The 23508-nt window shown below is 41.4% G+C and overlaps 1 protein-coding gene across 2 annotated transcripts in view; it reads right to left on the reverse strand.

The window, feature by feature from the left end:
- Window positions 1-23508, reverse strand: part of LOC149851520 (alpha-mannosidase At3g26720-like) — a 43043-nt gene that overhangs the window by 14834 nt on the left and 4701 nt on the right. For both annotated transcript variants that reach the window (XR_016430995.1, XM_090001065.1), the window contains exons 8-12: window positions 3364-3477; window positions 2741-2841; window positions 2436-2529; window positions 2180-2347; window positions 1983-2072 (exon numbers count right to left, since the gene is read on the reverse strand). Coding sequence is in view for 1 of the 2 variants with exons in the window: in XM_090001065.1 (XP_089857191.1) it covers window positions 1983-2072; window positions 2180-2347; window positions 2436-2529; window positions 2741-2841; window positions 3364-3477 (567 nt within the window). In the remaining variant the exon portion in view is untranslated. The remainder of the gene's footprint in view (window positions 1-1982; window positions 2073-2179; window positions 2348-2435; window positions 2530-2740; window positions 2842-3363; window positions 3478-23508) is intronic.

The raw sequence follows: 23508 nt of genomic DNA on the forward strand, positions 1-23508 counted from the left end.
AATGAAAACTGACAAAATTAATTAGAATGTTGAGAAATAAAAGAGAAAAACAAGATTGAAAGATGGAACCTAAAGGGTGGAGGAAGAAAATTATTCCTAAACCAACTTACCAAATTTTAAGTGGTCTAAACTATTTTTTCAAATCTAATTTCAAGAATTTAGAGGGGAAAGGTTTTAGTGAGAGGAATAATAAGCAATGTCCTAATCTCTAGTTCAGTATTTTCTAGAATTTTGTCCCAATCAATGTTAACCATAAGCTTTTCACTACTTCAGAACCATTATTGGAAATTGAATGCTAAGCATCAATTTCCTATAATATCAACACCAAAAGAGAGATGTGAAATGACTTTGCTGACAATTACAAGTTCTTTGGTCTGGTCAGAAGAACCCTCCAGAGAATCAAGAAATCCTATGTTACTTGGACAACGACATGAGAAGTGTCAGACATGGTGGGTCTTAAAAAACTAGATACTTGGACATGGAAAATATATATATATAAGAGATTTAAAGAATTATGAAAACAAAATCATAAAATATAAAATGCACATTCCTTTCCCATTTGTACTTTGATCATTGATAATTTACAGTTTTATGAACATGTAAGATTGTAAGTACAAAAAGCCAAAAACAAATCATCAAGACTAATGGGAGTGTCAATGCATGATGGATACTTCCCAGGTAAGTATCTTCCACACGCTAGAATAGTGCCCATAAAGCTGGACACCCCTGTCCTTTATGCAAGAAACAGGACACTCCATGGACATGGCATGCCCAAACACAATTTAAGGTGTCAGACACCCGACATGCATGTCCAAATTTTTGGACACTTCTAATTCTAAAAACGGGGTGTCTGTGCCGTGTCCATGAGTGTCGATGTCAAGAAGTGTCCGACACCAACACCTCAACTTAGGTGAAGTGTCCACGTAAGAAATCAAAATAAAAATAAAGTGTCACTAAAAAATCTGAAATATTACAGAAGAATCGCATCTTGAGGGCCTCAATTTGGACATAAGCATGAAAAGACAAGCTAAAGTGCCATACTTCTGCCCAAAATTCAGGTTTGAATTAGATGTCAGTTAAAAATACAGTAGCATCACAAAGCATTTGGCTGGTCAAGGTTCAAATTGAACAGTAATTTTTGGTCCATATCTGATGTAGTTCTTTCCAATTCCAATGTGCCTTGCAACATGTTTATCTCCTTGGCCATGCCCACACACTTCAGGTGCAGGGGAGATCATACCTAGGGAGCTCTTCTGTCAAAAAGCATCTTGAGAAAGCTCCTTTTGGTCATAGTCATAGTCATTAATTCCAATTGCAGAACAATGCACCTTGGACCCAACCTGACCAGGGCCCAGTCAGATAAAGGTTGGTTTGGGTCCTTACGTTGATCAATGCCTACTTGACCCAACCCTAATCTTATCTAGCTAACGATTATGTAATTTGCTTTGATTGTTCCAAAAAAAGAGAATCGTTTTTGTGTCACTTGTCTGAAAGGCTAGAATGTGCAGAAACTGATTCGACACACAACAAACTTCCCTGGACTCTGTATTGAGATGCAGGGTAAGAAGCACTCAAATTTTTTATGGTGATGGCCATTGTAGTTGGAAGAAAATTGCAATAACCTTTACAGGACCCAAGATTTAATGCCATGCTATTTTCTTCCAAAGTCAATCAAGGGCATGAAGATATTATTTGGTTGCATATCAAACATATAAATGTTAAATCAGTAATTCAAAGTCCTCTGGGGATAGGAAGGATCTTGGTGAGATATATACATATAAGGTTATTTTTCATCGCCTTAAAACATTCATGTTCATCTCCAAAAATCATAGTGTAGTGTTGCTCTGCAATCTTGTTTGAGCAATGGTGTTTCTCCCTAATGGTATGTGTGAAAATGTGAACCCAATATAATAGATGCAACTTTCAGCTGCTGCGTGTGCAAGAATAGGCAGAAAATTCTAGAAAGTAAGAACTTCATTAACCTGTTCAAACTTTGTCACAACATTTCTGCAACCAGTATTTGACTTTCCCTCTGTCAAGCAAGCAAGAGCAACATTGACCAATTCCTCAGCCTGCAAAAAGTCAATGTAACCGAGAAAAAAGAAATCTTCTAAACAATATATATATATATGTATATGTATATATATATATAAGCAGCAAAATATTACAACCTATGTACCTCTGAGTAACCAATTGATAAGCGTTTAGCATAATCATCAGCCACATGTTGCTTTTCAGTACCAGTAAGTCCATCATGATGCTGAGCGACTGCCATGGCATCAGCCAAAGTATCTAGGTGTGGCCCTGAATCGCTTCTTCCTTTAAAAAATTCAAGTTGTCTTGCTGCCTATTCAGTGAAAACTTCCAAACTTCTGTAATCACCCTCGTGTGTGTTTGCATGCAGAAGCATACATAGTAGGGGAAAAACCACTTACCAAGTAGTAGCCACTTAGGGCTCTTACATAGCGCTTGAAGGCTGGCCTGCTGGTGAAGTACCCAGTCCAATATGCATTGGCCTTGTCCGCATATCTGGAAATTTACAAAGGCCATCATCAACCAAACAGATTTAAAAATAAAAAGAAATGGGAGAAAAAGGCATACGTGTATATATATATATATATATATATATATATATATATATATATATATATATATATATATATATATATATATATATATATATATAATGGAGAGAGAGAAATATGCTATAAATGTACATTTCTTCCAAGGCTTTACTTACGGGAAGAAGTCATCAGTCTTGAGTGGCCATAACTCATTTGCAGCATGTTTTGCATCAGTATAAATAGATGGGGTTGAATATAGGGCATTGACACGTCCATCCTAATAGCAAAGTAATTAAATTTTAAGCAGAGGTATCCAGGATAAGAAATAACAAAATAAAAGATCATCAAAGTGGGCATTCAACTTTGCCCAGTAAGCTGCTGAGGCCAAAAAAGTATATGCAGGAGATTTTGGAGGAAAACAAATAATTGCAAGTTTGCAGCATATAATTGTCAGGACTTGTTTTAGACTAACAATCCGGTCAAATTTTCACTTTCCAAACAGAACAGGGTTAAGCTATATATAAAAGAGGTGAAGTTGACAAGACATTGACCATCCAAACACGGTAGAAGAAACAACAAAAATAAATCTACGTGTCTCTGGAGGAGCCTGTTTCCACATGACAAAAACCGAGTGAATTAATTAATAGCTGATCCAGCCACTTGATGTTAGCAAAAGTGCTTATCTCCAGCTAAACAGTGAAGGTCGTTAGAGAATCAGTTTTTGTTGCATGTTTTTATCCCAAATTCTACATATGCAGACCTTCCATGGACACAGTACATTCTGAGAAAAAATAAATACCTTGTTCACATAATGAATGAGCTTATCCATCTGACTATACCAAGTGTGTGCATATTGATACTTAAAATCTGTTCCCATAGTCCACATTATATGATTTGTGCGAGTTACATTAGCCTGAAAAAGTAAATAATAGAGACCAAAGTTAATTCTGTTCATTGAAAAGTTCAATGAGAATAAGCAAACATCAAGAAATTGTAAATCTGGAAGAATTGCAAGTACAGGAATCATATCCTTATCAGTTATGATTGCCTATAATTTTTTGAACAAGATCACTAAAAAGGCCACTTTACAAGTTGTATATTAGCAGTCAGCAGGGCTTATGGACCAACTTTTCTCAAAAGGTTATTACTTTGCATATAAAGTTTTGTACATAACATTTTATCCTGAAAACAAAAAAGAAGAAGAAATTTTAGCTGCACCACTTCAGTCTTGTAATATTTGTTGTTCATTGTTCTCTTATCATTTAACTGTAAGATAATAGATTTGTATTTTAATCAATGTTGAAAAATGGGTACCGTAACTCATCATAATTTCAAGAAAATAGTATTTGTATCGTAATCTATGTCACATAGGTGTGGGTGCGGATGCGGGTGCGGATGACGCGATGCGGCACTTCAAAAACACTTGGGTGCGAGGAGGGTATATATATGTATAATTTTGAACAGTTTTAAGTGACACTACTTGTATGTGTGTGCATTTATGTATTTATATATATATAATATTAGATAAAAATGGACTTGATTAGGGTTAACTGAATCTACTTTTGGATAGAAATGGACCTCAATGTGGTTAACTTCACCTAACACAAAGGAAGTTGTGTCCAAGTGTCGCACCCGCCTGGGTGCGACGCAGGTGCGGTGCCCTGTTAGAAGAGTCCATGTTACATAGATCGTAATGTATCATTAAAATCATAATTTATAGAAGCTAAAAAATTGAAAAAAAAATCACATAATGATGAATACGAATGAAGCAAAATAATGCAACAAATATACAAACAGACTAGAGTCAACAAACACAATTATAAATAACTAAAACACAACCTTAAGTATTAATATCCAAGTAAATCTAAAATCAGCTAAAAAGATTCTAGTTCATGATACATAAAAGATTAGAAGTGTAAAGCATTTCATCTGATATTTTAATATTCTAGTTTTCTAAAGTTCAAACACAGGAAAATGAAACTACTTATGAGATAGTGGCAGCGATGATGGGTCACTTGATTCATTTTCACCAAACATTTCATCTTTAGAATCTGACATGACCTCTGATGGTCACTGACGACATTGTGTGCTTCTTCTAAGCATTTCATATAGGCCGGCAACAATTTTAGCACAAGCATTAGCAGAAATATCAAGATATCTATATTATTGTATAGAGTTGCCTAGGCCTGCAACAAGGAATTTGAAACTAGACAGCCACCATGAATTATCAACCAACAAAAACAATGGTGCAACAATCTCTTTCCCTTTCAACTGATTGGCAATATCTCCACACTGAGTCATTTCTGTCTCTTCCTCCCTCCATCGATAAATCTAAACAAAGAACTCCAACATAATGAATAATTTACACAAGCATGAAATTTCGAGGTGAATAATTTAAATAAGCATGTTTTTTACTTTAATGAAAACAACGGAAGCGCCAATAATCCAAAGGTCTCTTTAGAAGGAGTCAAACCAAGAGCACAAGCACGAAGAATGCACAAAATAAGTAGATGAGGTTAAATTTATATTGAAGAAAACTTTTGATATGTCTGACTTGGGTTACTTGAGATATTTTTTAGGTATTGAAGTGGCATATTCTCCTTGTGTATATATCTTATCACAAATGAAATTGGCAGTTGATATTTGTACCAAGTCGGGGATTTCTGATGAAAAAATAGTTGAGACCCTTGAAGTTATAAATGCAAAACTCAGACTTGAAGATGGTGTGCTCCTTGAAGATCCTATGCCTTACCGCCAACTAATTGGCTCTCTTACTTACTTATCCATCACCCGTCCAGATATAACTCATGTGGTTCATGCTGCAAGTCAGTTTCAGCATGCTCCTACTACTGTACATATGGCGGCTGTGATGAGGATTGTGCGTTATATCAAGAACATCATCTCCAAAGGGCTTTTCTTATCATCGTCTTCATCTCTTGAATTAAGTGCTTATACTGATGCTGATTGGGGAGGAAATCCAAATGATCGAATCTCAGTCACTGGTTTTTGTGTTTTCTTAAGGGAATCGCTTATCTCTTGGAGGTGTAAGAAGTAGCAAAAAGTTTCTCTCTCGTCCACTGAAGCCGAATATCGGGCGATGACAATGACAACTATTGAAATCATACAGATTAGAAGTCTCCTCAGTGACATGGGCATCTTCATTTCTACTCCCACCAAGATGTGTTGCGACAACAAGAGTGTGATTTATATTGCTAGCAACCATACTTTTCACGAGCGTACAAAGCAGATTGAAATGGACTGTCATTATGTTCGAGATGAATACCTCAAAGGGACAATTTCATTGTCATATCTTACTTCAGAGTATCAATTAGCAGACTTCTTCACCAAAGCTCTCCCAGCTCCAAGATTTATGTTCCTTCTTGACAAACTTTCCGTCTTCTCCCCGTAAAGTTTGAGGGGGGTGTTAAAATATATACTTAAATATATATATATATATATTATAAGTATATATGTTGTTTAACCAAAATACCTTATAGGGGTATTTTGGTAATTTCAATATACTTTTTATTTTAGGTTTTTTACTTTTTCTTTATTTTTTTTATTATATTTTGACCACATAGGGGGGGCCCTCTTTCTAGTCGTTGGGGCCCCCAAACGGTCATAAATATGACCGTTTGAGGCTCCCAACGGCTAGAAGGGAGCCCCTCTATGTGGTCCCTTGGGTCCTCCCTCTTCTATAAATTGAGGGCTCCTCCCTCCTCCTTATATGGCTTTTGGCCTCTCCTTTTCTCCCTCTCAATAAAGTTGTTTTTGCCTTTGTAGGCTTTTCACCCCTTAGTGGGTTATTTGCACTTGTATTGTGCTTGTGTTGTCTTTTGCACATTGTGTGCTTGTGTTGTTGGCTTCCTTGCTTCTCCTCTATTCGCATGTTGGTGCTTCCGCGTCTTTCATTAGAGCCCATGTCACAGAGGAGACTTCTAAGCCACACAATTTTCATAGTTGTCATTGTCATGACCAGATAGCTTCAGTGGATGACAGATAAACTTTTTGTTGCTTCTTACATCTCCACGAAATGAGGGAATCTCTTAAAAAAATGTAAAAACCAGTAGTTGAGATTCGGTCATTAGGATTTTCCCCCAATCAGCATCAGTATAAGCAGTTAATTCAAGAGATGAAGAAGAGGATAAGAAAAGCCCTTTGGAGATGGAGTTCTTGATATATCGCACAATTCGCATTACGGCTGCCATGTGAACTGTAGTAGGAGCATGCTGAAATTGACTTGCTGCATGAACCGCATGAGCAATATCCGGACGGGTGTTAGATAAGTAAGAGATTCAATCAATTGTCGATAAGGGGTAGGATCTTCAAGAAAAACACCATCTTCAAGTCTCAACTTTGCATTTATAACTTCAGGAGTTTCCACTTTCTTTTCATCTGAAACCCCTGATTTGGTACAGATGTCTGCGGCTAATTTCATTTGAAATAGAATGTATCCTCGAGGAGAATATGTCACTTCAATACCTAAAAAATATCTCAAAAAACCCAAGTCAGACATATCAAAAGTTTTCTTTAACATAGACTTAATAACATTTACTCCCTTTTTGTCACTTCCAATGATGATCATATCATCAACAAACAAAAACAGAATAACAATGGAGTCACTTGTTTTCTTAACAAAAAGAGCACTGTCAGTATAAAAGGAAATAAAACCCAAATCAATTAATACATTATTAAACTTGTTATACCAAGCTTTTGGAGCTTGCTTAAGACCATATAATGTCTTTTTTAATTTCAAAATTTTATCATTTAGATTCATGTCAGGAGGTTTGTCCTATGATATGATCTTAGCAAACACTTGGTTTAGGAAGAGGGAGTCTCACCTAGTAACATTTAAAAGTGGGGTTAATATGAGTCAGATAGATTTTTTCCTACTTAGAAAGAGAGATAGGGGTTGTTGCATCGATTGTAAGGTTATACCGGGAGAAAGTGTAGTTACACAACATAGAGTCTTAATTTTAGATCTTAGAATTAGACAATGCCGCAAAAGGGATAGACATATGATAGATCCTAGAATTAAGTGGTGGGCACTAAAAGGAGCTAAACAAGGAATGTTTGTAGAGCAGGTAGTTAAGGAAGTTGATTGGTGTCTCGAGGAGGATTCAGAATCAATATGGAATAAGATAGTGGGTGGCATGAGAAAGGTGGCTAAGGAGGCATTGGCTGAGTCTAAAGGCGGTGCACCGCTAGGTAAGGATACATCGTGGTGGAACGAGGATGTCAAATTAGCTATTAAGGTTAAAAGAGAGTGTTATAGAAATCTAAGTAAGAGTCGTGATAATGAGAATTTGGAGAAGTATATGATAGCAAAGAAGGAAGCTAAAAAAGTAGTTCGAAACGCGAGGAATAAGGTATATAAGGAGGTTTATGACAAGTTGGATACCAAAGAGGGCGAGAAGGATATTTATAGGCTTGTAAAGATGAAAGATAGGAAATCGAGGGATCTGGGTATGGTTAGATGTATCAAAGATGAAACGCAAAGGGTTTTAGTAAAAAACGAGGAGATTAAGGAGAGATGGAAAGATTATTTTGATAAGCTATTTAATGAAAGTCATGCTCAGGATCTTGGAGACTTCTCTATTCATTTTCATGAGATGAATCGTGACTTCATGCGCAAGATTCAAAAGAAAGAAATTGCAGAGGCTTTGAAGAAAATGAAATCAAGAAGGGCAGTTGGCCCAGATGGTATACCTATCGAGGCTTGGAAATGCTTGGGAGATAAAGGTTTAGAATGGTTGACAAATCTTTTTAACAAGATTTGACGGACAAATAAGATGCCTAATGAGTGGAGGAAGAGTACTTTGGTGCCTCTATATAAGAATAAAGGTGATATACAAGATTGCACAAACCATCGTGGTATAAAACTCATGAGTCATACTATGAAACTTTGGGAGAGGGTGATTGAGTCTAGGTTGAGGAAGGTTGTCATGATATCGGAGAATCAATTCGGTTTTATGCCTGGAAGATCAACTATGGAAGCTATACATCTTCTTAGACAACTTATTGAGAGAAATAGAGAGAGGAACAAAGATTTGCATATGGTTTTTATTGATTTGGAGAAGGCATACGATAGAGTACCTAGGGACGTTCTCTGGTGGACAATGATGAAGAAAGGTGTTTCTCTCAAGTACATTAGTATAATTAAAGATATATATAAAGGAGTAGTAACCAATGTCCGCACTTGTAGAGGGGTGACAACCAATTTTCCTATAACGGTTGGGTTACATCAAGGATCTGCTTTAAGTCCTTTCCTATTTGCTATAGTGATGGATGAGCTTACGAGATCAATTCAAGAAAATGTGTCATGGTGTATGTTGTTTGCTGATGATATTGTTTTGATTGATGAGTCTAGAGCTGGGGTTAATGCTAAGTTAGAATTATGGAGTCAGACATTGGAAGCAAGAGGTTTTAAGTTGAGTAAGAGTAAGACAGAATACATGGAATGCCAGATTAGTAAGCAACGAAGTAGTGATGGGAGTGTAGAGAAGCTTGGTGAGCAAGAAATACCGTTGGATGATTGTTTCAAATATTTAGGATCTATCATTCAAAAGTATGGAGAAATTGATGGAGTTGTAAATCATAGGATAAAGGTTGGGTGGATGAAATGGAAAAGTGCAACTGGAGTGTTGTGCGATCGTAGAATGCCATTGCGGTTGAAGGGAAAGTTTTATAGGACGACTATTAAGCCCGCTTTACTATATGGTACGGAATGTTGGGCTACCAAGAGACATCATATTCAAAAAATGAGTGTAGCTGAGATGCGTATGCTGAGATGGATGTGTGGAAATACAATAAAAGATAAGATTCGGAACGAGAAGATACGTAAGAAGGTAGGCGTTGCACCCATTGAAAATAAGATGAGAGAGAATCGTTTACGGTGGTTTGGACATATTCGACGAAGGCCTAATGATGTTCCAGTTAGAAGGATGGAGAAATGGGAAAATATATTAGTTAAAAGAGGTCGGGGTAGGCCTAGGAAGACATGGATGGAGGTGATAGGAAAGGATATGAATGCTTTGAACCTCACCGAGGACATGGCATTGGATAGAAATGATTGGAGGAGAAGGATTCATATAGAAGACCCAGAATGATTTTCTTTTTTGGTTCATATCGCCGACCCCAATTGTTTTGGGATGAAGGCGTAGTTGTTGTTGTTGTTGTAGATTCATGCCAGGAGGTGGTTCCATATAAACTTCTTCACCTAACTCTCCATTTAAAAAAACATTCTTGACATCAAGTTGAAAAATGGGTCATTTTTTAATAGAAGTTATTGCAATAAGGGCTCGAACACTAGTCATTCAAGCAACAAGTGCAAAAGTCTTATCATAATCCACCACATATTCTTGGACATATCCCTTGGCTACTAGTCGAGCCTTAAATCTTTCTAAAGAACCATTACTTTTAGTTTTTACTTTGAAAACCCATCTACATTCAATGGGTTTCTTGCCATTAGGGGGATCAATGATTTCTCAAGTTTGTGTTTTATTAAGTGTCTTAAGTTCAAGTTCCATTGCTTCATTCCAATGGGCATATTGTTTGGCATCATTATAATGGGATGGTTTATGAAAGTAATGAAGAGCTAATAAACAAGCTCAGAAATTTGGAGAAAAAGAATCATAAGATATATATCTATTAGGTTTCTTAGAAATACGATTTGATCTCCTTTGAGAGGATTCTTCTAACGATTCGTTTTGAGAGAATTTTTCAAGGGCACAGGGAAGATTATTTTCATTTCTTCTAATATAAACTTGTGTATGACTTGTTATATTTTCATTTATGTTTTCATGTAGATCATGGTGCTCATCATTTTGAGGTTCAATATGATCCTCAATGGTAATTTCAGGAGATTCAATAGATTCAACAAGTTCGTCCATGCATTTTTCTTGAGATAACAAGTCAAACAAAAAGGAGTAATCAACATTTTCATTTAGGTTATGCGAAATACCATTTTCTTCTTCTAAAAAAGTGATGTCTTTCAAAATATAAAGTTTGTTATTTAATAGGTCAAAACAGCGGTAACCTTTTTGTTTTTCGCTATATCCTAAAAAAATACATTCAATTGCCCTTAAAGAAAGTTTATCATTTTTGTGGGTTAAAACAAAACACTTATATCAAAAAACTCTTAATCTTTTATAGTCGGGAGACATATTGTAAAGTTTTTCAAACGGAGTCAGATTTTCCCAAGAGGACGAGGGTGTTCTATTAATTAAATATGTTGTCATAACAACTTCGGCCCAAAAGGATTTTGGAATATTTTTTGAAACTAGTAGAGTTCTTGATGCAGCGAGGAAATCGACTTCACGGGACTCAATCGCAGAAGATGAGGGCACGACCCTCATGGTCGTGCGATGTGCAGAAGTAAGAAGAGAGATCACCGAAAATAACAGTGCAGGTTTCTTTTATTTCAATAAAAGCTTCAATCGAACAATAGAATGAGCACTAACAGAGAAAATAAATCAACAAGGTAGGAGAATAAGAATCCAAAGGGAAAACTGCTGAAACAAAAACAATCAAAAGAAAGGTTGCGGTAATCTCAAAAATTCTCTGTTGCACACAACCCTAGAAGAGGGTATTTAAAGACTGCTAGTGGACCCGGGTCTCGGGTTCGGTCCTAGACCCGGGACGTCTTTATTCTGAAGAGGGGTCTGGAACGATCTAGGCCTTCCCTCGTCTGGAGTAGGTACGCAGGATCACATCCTTGCGTTGGGGCCCCTTACCTGCGATCAGATCCAACTCCTGGGTCCGATCATCCATTCCCTGTGGATCGGGTTCCCTGGCCGTGCCTTGATCACGTGGTACAGGCCCGATCCGATCCTGCTCTGCATCATTCTCCCCTGGTTGGGAAGAAGTCGGCTCTGACGACTTATCGTCTCCACAATAAGCATATAGATCAGACACATTGAAGGTAGGCGAAATGTGTCAATCTTCGGGCAGTTCAAGGAGATAGGCATTCAGTCCCAATCACCGAAGAATCTTGAAAGGGCCATATTTTTTAGGACTCAACTTGTCGTAAGTACCCATTGGCAAACGCTCAAGACGCAGGTAAACCCATACTAACTGACCAACTTGGAACTAAACATCGCGACGACCTTGGTCTACGAAAGCTTTGTAAGCTTCGTAACTCTCCACAAGCTTGGCTCGGACTTGCCTATGTATATCACACATGTACTCAATGGCATCAAACGCGTCTGGGGCTGGGTCTGGGAGACTGGTCACAGGTGCTAGATCTACAACATGAGTGGGTGACCGACCATAAATCACTTGAAAAGGAGACTTGCCCGTGGACCGGTTGATGGAGTTGTTATATGCGAACTCGGCTTGAGGCAAGACTAGGTCCCATGTTTTGACATTCTGATGCAGAGCAGGACCGGACGTCCCAGATCCAGCAGGAAACAAGAGCTGTCCCGGGTCCAAGGCCGGACCCGAGATCCGGATCCAATTGCAACATAAAGAATGATCGGGTCCGAGAACTGGACCCAAGATCCAGATCCGTTAGCCACTTTTAAAATACCCTATTCTAGGGTTGCGTGGGGGGGAGAAGACGTAATTAAAGATTGCAGCAGCCTTTGCTTTTGGGTTTTTCAGCTGTTCCTTTTTCCTTTGTCATTTTCCTTTATTCCTGTTTTGCATTTATAGTTTTTGTCTTTACTTCCCTATTGTTTATTATTCCTCTGTCATGTTCAGTTTACACAGTTTTCTACAGCAGCTTTTACGTTAAGTTCTTTGTTTTACATTTTACTTTTTTGTTTTTGTTGCAGCAGCTTCTCTTTTCCTGTCAACAATGTCAGTCTTTTAATAATAACAAGTTACTCAGACCTAGTGATCTTTTGCTGTTTTTATTCATTACTCTCTATTGTCAAACCCATTCCGTGGGCATTATTAGTGGATTCTTCCTTCAGGCTGCACGGCTGTGCATCGCACGAAGCCATCAGCGTCAGCCCCTCTTCGCGTGACCCTTGCAATTCCCCCTTTTCGCTGCATCAAGTGAAGTTCGTTTGTGTTATTTATTGCCGCACGCCTGATCGTGCGTGGAAGAACTATAACAGTGTCAGGCCTGTTACGTTGTGGTCTGTCTCCTGTGGCTGCATTGAGGAGTGCCAGCGAGGGCACCCCTTATCGTGAAAGCATCGCCTTTTCGCTGCATCAAAATGGTATCAGAGCCCAGCCCCTCCTCCTTCGTCAATTGCATGACGCAAGGGGCGAGGAACGGTCCTACGAACGGCAAGGCACGAGAGAAGATCATGAAGCGGATGATCGACATGGTGACGGAGATGCAAGAAGATATGCTACGCCTGGAGAACGAGATAGTTGGTCTGTCGAAGCGCATGGATGGGGTCAAAGCACGGTTGGGTGCATTTGAATCCAAGGTCGATGCGCACGTAGTGCCATTGAATCAGTTAGGCGCACGTGTGATTAAACTTGTTGATACTATCATCGTCGATCCAGCTCCGATGACGCTCCAACACACGGCGCGACAAGAAGGCGTTGAGGAAACCTTGCACAGAGATGCAGGTTGCGGCAGTTCTCCCCATCCGGTACTCTCCCTCCATCTCGAATCAGCATCGACCCTGGGTCGCCCAAGTCCAGGTACCCTCCGACCGAACCATCAAGGTGTGAATGCACCCCAACAGTGGCAACGAGTCCCTACGACTGCATCGCAGGCTGGGCCCAAGCTGCAGGACCACAGCGTTACGTTGGGTCCTGTCCAAGGCCTGGGCTCGTGGCCTTGCGCTGGGGAGCTGGCACCACAAGGTGGGTTGGGCTTGCAGGGCCCCGATGTGCAACCGAATGACATTAAAGCGGGCATGTGCAAGGATGTCGGCCCCGCGATCATCCAGCAGATGGTGTCATATCCATCATGGTTTCTTGATGCATTCAATTATGCCATTGCAATAAATATAGATGTCTTAAAGTTGCGTATTGGTGGACCTGATTACTTAGACCTTCCATTGGTCGAAACGGTTTGGGAGTTGACTGCAAATAATATTATTATGGTTTCGGCAATGGGGAATGACGAGCCTCTTTACGGAACATTGAACATTCCAACAATAATTGATCTTTTGAAGCCGTTTGGGTTTGTTTTGGGGAACAAGATCATGAGCGGGGATTTCTCTATGGGCGGTGAGCAGAGCCACTATGCATTCAGGGCAAATATACTAAAATTTTCAGAAGGTGGTCCAGTTTTTGGTAATCATGCTTGGATTGTTGGGATTCTAGCCAAACCCTTAAGACCACGTGCTGGAGGGACAGAAATTCAGCTTGTGCTTCCATGGGGTGACATAGCAGATGGTACAGACGGTCAACTTCAAAACAAATCTACAGGCTTTGATTTGGGGGTCGTCCGAGAATATCGATACATGTTGCCTATCGTCAATGTGTCTGGTTTATATGCATATCGTGGTGACAACAAGTCGTCAGAGTCGACTTCTTCCCAACCAGGGAAGAATGATGCAGAGCAGGACCGGACGTCCCAGATCCAGCAGGAAACAAGAGCTGTCCCGGGTCCAAGGCCGGACCCGAGATCCGGATCCAATTGCAACATAAAGAATGATCGGGTCCGAGAACTGGACCCAAGATCCAGATCCGTTAGCCACTTTTAAAATACCCTATTCTAGGGTTGCGTGGGGGGGAGAAGACGTAATTAAAGATTGCAGCAGCCTTTGCTTTTGGGTTTTTCAGTTGTTCCTTTTTCCTTTGTCATTTTCCTTTATTCTTTCTGTTTTGCATTTATAGTTTTTGTCTTTACTTCCCTATTGTTTATTATTCCTCTGTCATGTTCAGTTTACACAGTTTTCTACAGCAGCTTTTACGTTAAGTTCTTTGTTTTACATTTTACTCTTTTGTTTTTATTGCAGCAGCTTCTCTTTTCCTGTCAACAATGTCAGTCTTTTAATAATAACAAGTTACTCAGACCTAGTGATCTTTTGCTGTTTTTATTCATTACACCCTATTGTCAAACCCATTCTGTGGGCATTATTAGTGGATTCTTCCTTCAGGCTGCACAGCTGTGCATCGCACGAAGCCATCAGTGTCAGCCCCTCTTCGCGTGACCCTTGCAATTCCCCCTTTTCGCTGCATCAAGTGCAGTTCGTTTGTGTTATTTATTGTCGCACGCCTGATCGTGCGTGGAAGAACTATAACAGTGTCAGGCCTGTTACATTGTGGTCTGTCTCCTGTGGCTGCATTGAGGAGCGCCAGCGAGGGCACCCCTTATCGTGAAAGCATCGCCTTTTCGCTGCATCACATTCTCCCCCACTAGACTCCTTAACAAGTTCTCAAGGGTACGGTTCACAACTTCGGTTTGGCCATCGGTTTGTGGGTGGTATGCACTGCTGAACTAGAGCTTGGTTTTCAATAAGGCCTATAACGATTTTCAAAAATGGCTCATAAAGCGCGTGTCACAATATGAGGTGATCGTGTAGGGCAATCCATGAAAGTGGGCCACGTCCTTGAAGTAGTACGAGGCTACTAACAAGGCGTTGGTAGTTCGCTTACACGGGACAAAGATAGCCATCTTGGAAAATCGGTCAACCACAACTAAGATGGAATCAAAACGATGCGAGGTTCTGGGAAGACCCACAATGAAATCCACGGACACATGTTCTCAGGGCCGCTCAGGGATGGGCAACGGAGTATACAACCCACTATTCTGACGTCGACCCTTGGACACTTGACACACTCGACAACTTTGAATAAACTTGACAACATCTTTGTGCATTTTGGGCCAAAAGTAGCGTTCATCTAACAGAGCGAACGTCTTATCATGTCCAAAATGCCCAGCTAGTCCCCCTTCATGTAACTCAGAAATCAATTGAAGTCTAAGAGAGAAGGCATGCACACATAACTTATTACCTCGAAAGAGATAACCGTTATGTATACTGAACCGTGGGTCAGCGGTGCTATAAGGGGAGAGGCACCCTTCTCATACCTGCTTGAAATCAGGGTCCGTTGGGTACAACTCCTTGCACTGCTCGAACCCAATGACCTGCATTGGCATAGTCATAAAAAGACTATTCTTCCTGCTAAGTGTGTCAGCTACCTTGTTCAGAGTACCTGATTGATGGCGAATAGTGAATGTATACTCTTGCGAGAAGCTGACCCACTTGGCATGTCTAGCACTCAACTTCTTTTGACTATTCAAATACTTCAACGCCTCATGATTCGTGTACAAGATGAACTCCTTATAAATGAGATAATGCCTCTAATAACGAAGGGCTTGAACAACGGCATAGAACTCGACATCATAAGCGGAGTACTGGCACCTAGCTTAAGTCAGTTTTTCACTAAAGAAAGCAATGGGCTTGCAGTTCTGACTCAAGACTGCACCAATTCCCACTTTAGAGGCATCACACTCAACCTCAAAGACTGCGCTAAAATCATGAAGGGCTAAGACGGGGGCACTAGTCATTTTCTCTTTGATGAGCGTGAAGGCCTTTCCCGTGGCAGACGTCCAATGGAAACTATTACCCTTTAGGCATTTCGTGATAGGGGTCATGAGAGTGCTGAAATTTCTCACAAAACGACGGTAGAAAGTGGCTAACCCATGGAAACTACGGATCTCTCATATAATATTTGGGGTAGGCCATTCTACAATCGCACGGACTTTGGCGGGATCCGCCTTAACTCCATCAGACGACACAATAAAACCCAAAAACACAACACTTGACGTCATAAACTCACACTTTTTGGCATTGACATACAACTTTTCCCTCCTTAAAATCTGTAAGACCTGACGCAAATGACTCAAATGATCAAACAAAGAACTATAAATCAAAATGTCATCAAAATATACAACGACAAACTTTCCTATACAAGGATGCAACACTTGGGTCATCATATTCATGAAAGTACTCGGGGCATTTGATAACCCAAATGGCATGACTAACCACTCATACAATCCATCACGTGTCTTGAATGTCGTTTTTCACTCATCCCCCTCTCAGATACGGATTTGGTGGTACCCACTTTTTAAATCAATTTTGGAGAAAACAGAGGCATCAGCTAACATATCAAACATATCATCCAAACGAGGAATGGGAAAATGGTATTTGACAGTGATGCGATTTATCGCTCTACTGTCAACACACATGCGCATGGACCCATCTTTCTTAGGAGTGAGCAGGGCGGGTACTGCGCAAGGGCTCACATTCTCACGAATAAAACCCTTTTGCAGTAACTCTTGAACCTGCCTCAACAACTCGGCATGCTCGGATGGGTTCATGCGATACGCGAGGAGATTGAGGAGACTTGACCCTGGGACAAAATTAATATCATGTTGCACCACCCTTATCGAAGGTAGACCATCAGGAAGGTCGTCTGGCATAATGTCGCGAAACTTCTCAACTAAGGGCGCGATGTCCAGGAAAACTAGCAACGATGTACTCATAGACGGCTTAGCCACCAGGGCATAACAATAGCCATCCTCCCGACAACGGCTCAAGAAAGTTCGGTAAGATAGGCCCGCGAGCCGAGGAACTCTCTCAGGCTTATCCACCGTGGGAAAATCGGTCTCCTTGATAGGGAGAAGGATTATTTTATGACCCTTAAAAATAAATGAGTACGTGTTCCTACGTCCATCGTGAATGGTCTTGCGATCAAACTGCCAGGGATGACCCAAAAGAATGTGACACACACTCATAGGGGCTACATCACACCATACCTCATTGTGGTAATGCTCCCCCATAGAGAACCTGACTAGACAACGCTGGGTGATGGGAACCTCGTTTCCTCTCTTGAACCATGCTATCTTGTATGGTTGGGACAATTTCTCCGTTTTAAGGTTCAGGGTGGACACGACACTCTCGGACACCATATTCTCACACGCCCCAGTATCAATTATAACATCACATGCATGCCCCTCACAGTTGCACTGGGTTCTAAAAATGTTATTCTGCAACCATTTTGCAGGGGTCGACTCCCGGGGTGCGGTCAAAACATGATGGATGGACAATAAATTTTTGACGTTGCCGTCGAACTCTATGACTTCCCTCTCATCCTCTCCTTCACCCAACGACTTATCCTCACTCTCACTATCAAACGTTGACTCAACAATACCCTCGACAAAATGGGTGTTCTTGCTCACGGTGGGGCACTTGGGACTCGACATGTCCTAACTCTTGACACCTAAAACAACGGATGGTAGATTCACTAGGCTTGGCCTTGAATCTGGTGAGGTAAGCGGGTCCAGACTGATCAGGTTTGCTAGGGTCTACTCTAGGGGTGGACTTGGAGTCTTCCTTCCTAGGGGAGCTTGCTCCCCTGGTTGGGAAACTCGACTTGGGTCGACTGGACTGGTCACTGCGGGAGACTCTATATTCCTGCCTCCTTTTCAATTTTTTCTCCACATTCATAGTATAACTGCTTGCCTGATCTAATGACTCGACTGTGACACAACTGAAATCATCAGAAATAGCAGGACGGAGAACAAAAATATACATCGTGACCTGCTGACGGGCGGTCTCCTCGATCTGTACTCGCAGGGATAGACGATGGAACTCAGCAGTGTACTCCGCCACAGTACGGGTGCCTTGATGCAGGGTCAGGTACTCCTTGTAGGTTCTCTCAGCGTGGTCTGAAGGCACGAACTTTGACTGCATCAATCTATGCATCTCCTCCTATGTCTGTATGTGCTCTAGTCCCTATCGCTCCCTTGACCTCTGCAGCTCAACCCACCATGTCTGCGTTAGACCTCTCAACCGGGTGGACGTTAGAAAGACACAACGGTGCTCAGCTACAGTGTGGTAGTCGAAAAAAATTATACGGCATAGGCCCAGTCGAAGAACTGCTCCGCATCGAATCGTCCTGCGAACTCCAGAAGGTCTAGCTTCACCCCGTAGGGGGAGGGGTGCTCTGGTGCTCTCTACTGACGAGTCTCCACCATTCCTGCAGGATACTCGTTCCAGAAAGCATCATCATCCAACACTGCTTCATTACCATCTTCACGGTACTGCTCACCTGGAGGATGGTGCTGACGAACTCCCATGATGGGTGGTCGACGCTCAGGTCGCACCGGTCCCTGCTGAATCTGCATGGCGGCTGTTGGAAACTGCCTCGGTCTGGCTTGCCCGTGGGTGAAAACCATCTGTGGCCGGCATTGTGGCACCGGTATGACAGGAGAGCCTACTAAAGGTGGACGGGTTGGTCGGGTCTCGGGCTCTAGGTGGATAGGAACGGGATAATATGGGTTTGGGTTTGGGTTTGGGTTGTGGGTTGGGTTAGGGTAGAGGTAGTGGGTCGGGTATGAAACTGGGTTCAGGATCGGGGATGGGTTAACAGATTGGGTCTGGTATGGGTATTGGGTTTGGTTGGTGTAATACTGGGATGATTCACCTGATTGAATTTGGATCGGGTCAAGACCTAAGCTATTCGTCGGACCCAGAATGGGATAGGTAGGATCATGGATCGAATTGTGGTGTGAGAAGGCCTGGTTTGAACTCGATCCTTGATCCATAACAAGATGGGTCTGGTTTTGACCCGGCTCAAATTCAAACTGGAGCTCCGTCCGGGTCCGATATAGGTTTGGATTGGTATTGGATCTATTTTGGGGCTCAAAAGTAGTGGGTTGGGTCTGATTCGAGGCGAACTGCGAACTGAACCCAACTGAGTAGGTCGGGTATGGGGCTTCAAGACTCGGACCCGCTTCCTGGGACCCAAAGGATGGTCCCCGAGATCTGGGTCTTAGTCCCGCTGTCACAAAGTCCGATCTAGACCCTCTTGGGTTCAGACCCATCCACAAAGGTCCCCCTGCTCCTGCTCGCGGCACGGGCTCAGGAGGGAAAGGGGAATCCTTCCCGGGTCGGGCTGACGAACCCAGGCCTACGACAGAACCCAGCGTGACGTTGGGGTCCTGCAGACCCGACCCGGCCTGCGGCGCAGCCCCCGTGGCTCAAGGCCACGAACCCAGGCCTGCGGCTGGACCCAGCGTGACGCTGGGGTCCTACAGACCCGGTCCGACCTACGACGCAACCCCCGTGGCTCGAGGCCAAAGCGATAACACACCCGCGACGTGGGAGTGTCCTACCGTGATCTCCTGGTTCAGCTGGAGGGTATCGATTGTGTGAGTCGCAGACGCTACCGAACCTGGATGGAGGGGGAGTACCGGTTGTGAGACAATGGTGCGAACAGAATGAGGGTGTGTCGGCTGGACTGTTTTCGCGAGTATTGCATTCACACGATCAATTGCGCCATCATCCAGATCCACTCTTGTTCTTTGCATTGACATCGCACATTGCTCCACCGATGACTCAAGGGCGACGAGCCAACCTTCGATCCCGTCCATATGTTTCGACATGCCGGCTACGTCCTTTGCTTACACGTAGCATATTTTCCTGGATCTTCATCATCATATCAATCATCCGCATCATTGGATCCTCATTACTGATTTCCTCTCGCTCATTCCCGCTTGTAGGATCGTTCCTCGCTTCTTGCGCCATGCTGTTGACGAAGGAGGAGGGCTGGGGCTCTGATACCACTTTGATGTAATGAGGGAATCGGCTTCACGGGACTCGATCGTAGAAGATGAGGGCACGACCCTCACGGTCGTGCGATGTGCAGAACTAAGAAGAGAGATCACCGAAAATAACGGTGCAGGTTTCTTTTATTTCAATAAAATAAAAGCTTCAATCGAACAATAGAATAAGCACTAACGGAAAAAATAAATCAACAAGGTAGGAGAATAAGAATCCAAAGGGAAAACTGCTGAAACAAAAACAATCAAAAGAAAAGTTGCGGTAATCTAAAAAATTCTCTTTTGCACGTAACCCTAGAATATGGTATTTAAAGGTTGCTAGTGGACCCGGGTCTCGGGTCCGGTCCTAGACCCGGGACGTCTTCATTCTGCTGAGGGGTCTGGAACGATCCGGGCCTTCCCTCGTCTGGAGTAGGTGTGCAGGATCACGTCCTTGCGTTGGGGCTCCTTACCTGCGATCGGATCCAACTACTGGGTCCGATCGTCCATTCCCTGTGGATCGGGTTCCCTGACCGTGCCTTGATCACGCGGTTCAGGCCCGATCCGGTCCTACTCTGCATCAATTCTTGTTGTCTCTATTATGTGTCTATGCTTTTTTTCCGCAAGACCATTTTGTTGCGGAGTGTTAGGACAAGAACGTTGATGAAAAATTCTATTTTCTCTTAAATTTTTTTGAAAATTATTGGACATGTATTCTACTCCCGAGTCAGATCTAAGAATAGACAGATTTTCTAAAAATTAATTTTTAACCATGGCATGAAATTTTTTTAAAAAAGAGAAAATCTCTAATTTACAGTTTAGAAAGTAAATCCATGTAAATCGAGTAAAATCGTCAATAAAGAACACGTAATATGATAAACCTCTTTTAGATACAACAAGAGAGGGACCCCATACATCGGAATGAACAAGTTCGAACGGCCGTGTGGAAACATAATTTCTTTGAGGAAATAGAATAGCTTTAGATTTCCCAAAAATGCAATCTTTACAAGTCATGTGTTTGTCTTTACAAGTATTGCTCAAAAAAGGAAAAAGAGTCATCTTCAAAAAGTTCGGATGACCAAGTCTCTTGTGTCAAACCTCAATACTTTTGACATTTACAAAATTACAAAATGACTTGGATGGAAGAGTAAAAAAATCCATAAAATAAAGATCATCCCTCCTATGGCCTTGCCCAATCAGCTTCCCTGACTAGAGATCCTGCACGGTGCAATCTTTAGGTGAAAAAGAGACTTGACAACCATGATCTGTAATTTGGGAGACCGAAAAAAGGTTTAAGTTGACTTTTGACACAACTCTTACTTTAAGAACAAAGAAATTTTGAGAGGATTTCAAATCAAGTGTTCCAATACTTTTAATTTTTAAAGAAGTTCCATCGACCGTTGAAACATATGAAGATATAGGGTCGAAAAAAACATTTGAAAGAGAATTTTTGTGAGATGTCATGTGAAAAGAAGCACCGGAGTCGAGTATCCACATACCTGGAGGTGATGATGAATAGGCTATGGCGGCTCCAGAAGTTGATGTTGAAAAAGTCTTGAGGAGATGTTGGAGGGCTTCGGAAATTTGGCAAAGAGTTTCTTTGATATCTCCTCCATTAATATTTTCTTCTTCCTTCTTTGCAGTGTTTTCTCTAACGACGGCCACCTTTCCTTTAAGCTTAGGACAAACCGGCTTAATATGTCCCAGCTCATTACAATAGTGACAAATCGCTCCCTTTCTATACCCATTGTTTTTGAAAAAATGAGGCGGTCTATAGGTTTTTACATTGGTTCCTGGCCTAGTGACGGCCAAAATCTCATTATTTTTAAAACTTATGCCAAGACGAGTTTCCTCTTGGCATACTTCGGCAAGAGCATCTTCAATAGGTAAGGATTTACTTCTATGAAGAAGAGATGGCCTAACTTGTTCAAATTCGGGATTAAGCCCATGAAGAAATTGAAAGAAATGTTCTTTTTCAATTGGTTCTCTTCTTAGCTCAATATCTTCCGGAGCCACCCACTTGGGCTCAAGAAGAGCAAGTTCATCCCAAAGAGGGGTTAAAGCACTAAAGTAATCATGGACACTCATATCCGCTTGTCTAGTAGACCTAATTTTTTCTTGACAAAAAAATTGTCTAGCTAGATCTTTTTTGATATACATACCCTTAAAAAAGAACAATGCCTCATTGGCTCTTCTAAACTTAGCAATGTTGGCACAATTCTTGAAGTCAACATTGTTCATAAACCATGCCAAGATTTTGGCATGATTACTTTCCCAATCCTCTACTTTGGATTGGTGGTCATTGATAGCTTTCATGCGCTCATCGTCATCTAAAGCTTTTTCAACCTCTCCTTCAATTTTAGCAAGCACAAGAGAAGGTTCGGGAGTAGTTCCCATAACAAAACCCCAAAGTTTCTTACCTCTTAGGTGGTTTTCCATAGCGAAGGCCCACATAAGATAATTGGATCCATTGAGCTTAAAAGAGAGCTTCACTTTTGATCCGCGCTCCATTGATGCCAAGAGTAACCTTTGGTATCTTCAAAAGATTGAGAGGCACACTTCCCAATGCACCCACAGGAAGAGAGACAAGATCACCAACAACCTTGCTCTGATACCATGTAATGAAAACAACGAAAGCGCCAATAATCCAAAGGTCTCTTTAGAAGGAGTCAAACCAAGAGCCAAGAGCACAAGCACGAAGAATGCACAAAATAACCCACTAAGGGGTGAAGTGCCTAAAAGGCAAAAAGATGTTATTCAATAGAGACAAAGGGGGCTGAAAAAGCCTATTTTACAAGTGAGAGAGCTCCTCTATTTATAGAGGAGCCATCATATTAAGAGGGACCAAGAAAGGGATCCCTTCTAGTCGTTGGGAGCCCCAACGGTCACATTTGTGACCGTTGGGCCCCCCAACGACTAGATGGTGGGGCACCTTAATGGTCCAAAAACAATAAGACAAAAAAAAGAAAAAAGGAAAAATAAAAAGGAAAGAAAAAAAGAAAATGAAAATCCTAAAAACAAAATTACATTGCAATTTACCAAAATACTCCTATCGGGTATTTGGGTGAAATATATGTATATATAAGTATGTATATATAAGTATATGTATATATACATATTTTAACATTTACAGCTGCTAGCAGGCCTCTTGTCATGCACAGGACGATATTGTTTCATGTTCAGACCAAAAGATGATGTTTTGGTAGACACTCCACAGCAATATTCTCCAATGTCAGATCATACGAGGCAATGGGCTCATAACTATTCCAAATCTTGTATATCTAAATGAAAGAGTACTCCCCACTCTTGATTTAGGTTTCTCATCGCCATGCTGGATCATTTGAGACTGACTAACTCCAAAATCTTATATAGCTAAGGAATGAGAGAGGCTTTTTAGCTCAAAACCTCTAAAAATTGATGAAAGCGATGAGCTTTACCTTCCTTCACCTCAACAATCAGAAATCAACCCCCTTCTCATAA

The sequence above is a fragment of the Nuphar pumila genome, chromosome 1 (genome assembly GCF_984573655.1).
Source record: "Nuphar pumila chromosome 1, dmNupPumi1.hap1.1, whole genome shotgun sequence".
Lineage (NCBI taxonomy): Eukaryota > Viridiplantae > Streptophyta > Magnoliopsida > Nymphaeales > Nymphaeaceae > Nuphar > Nuphar pumila.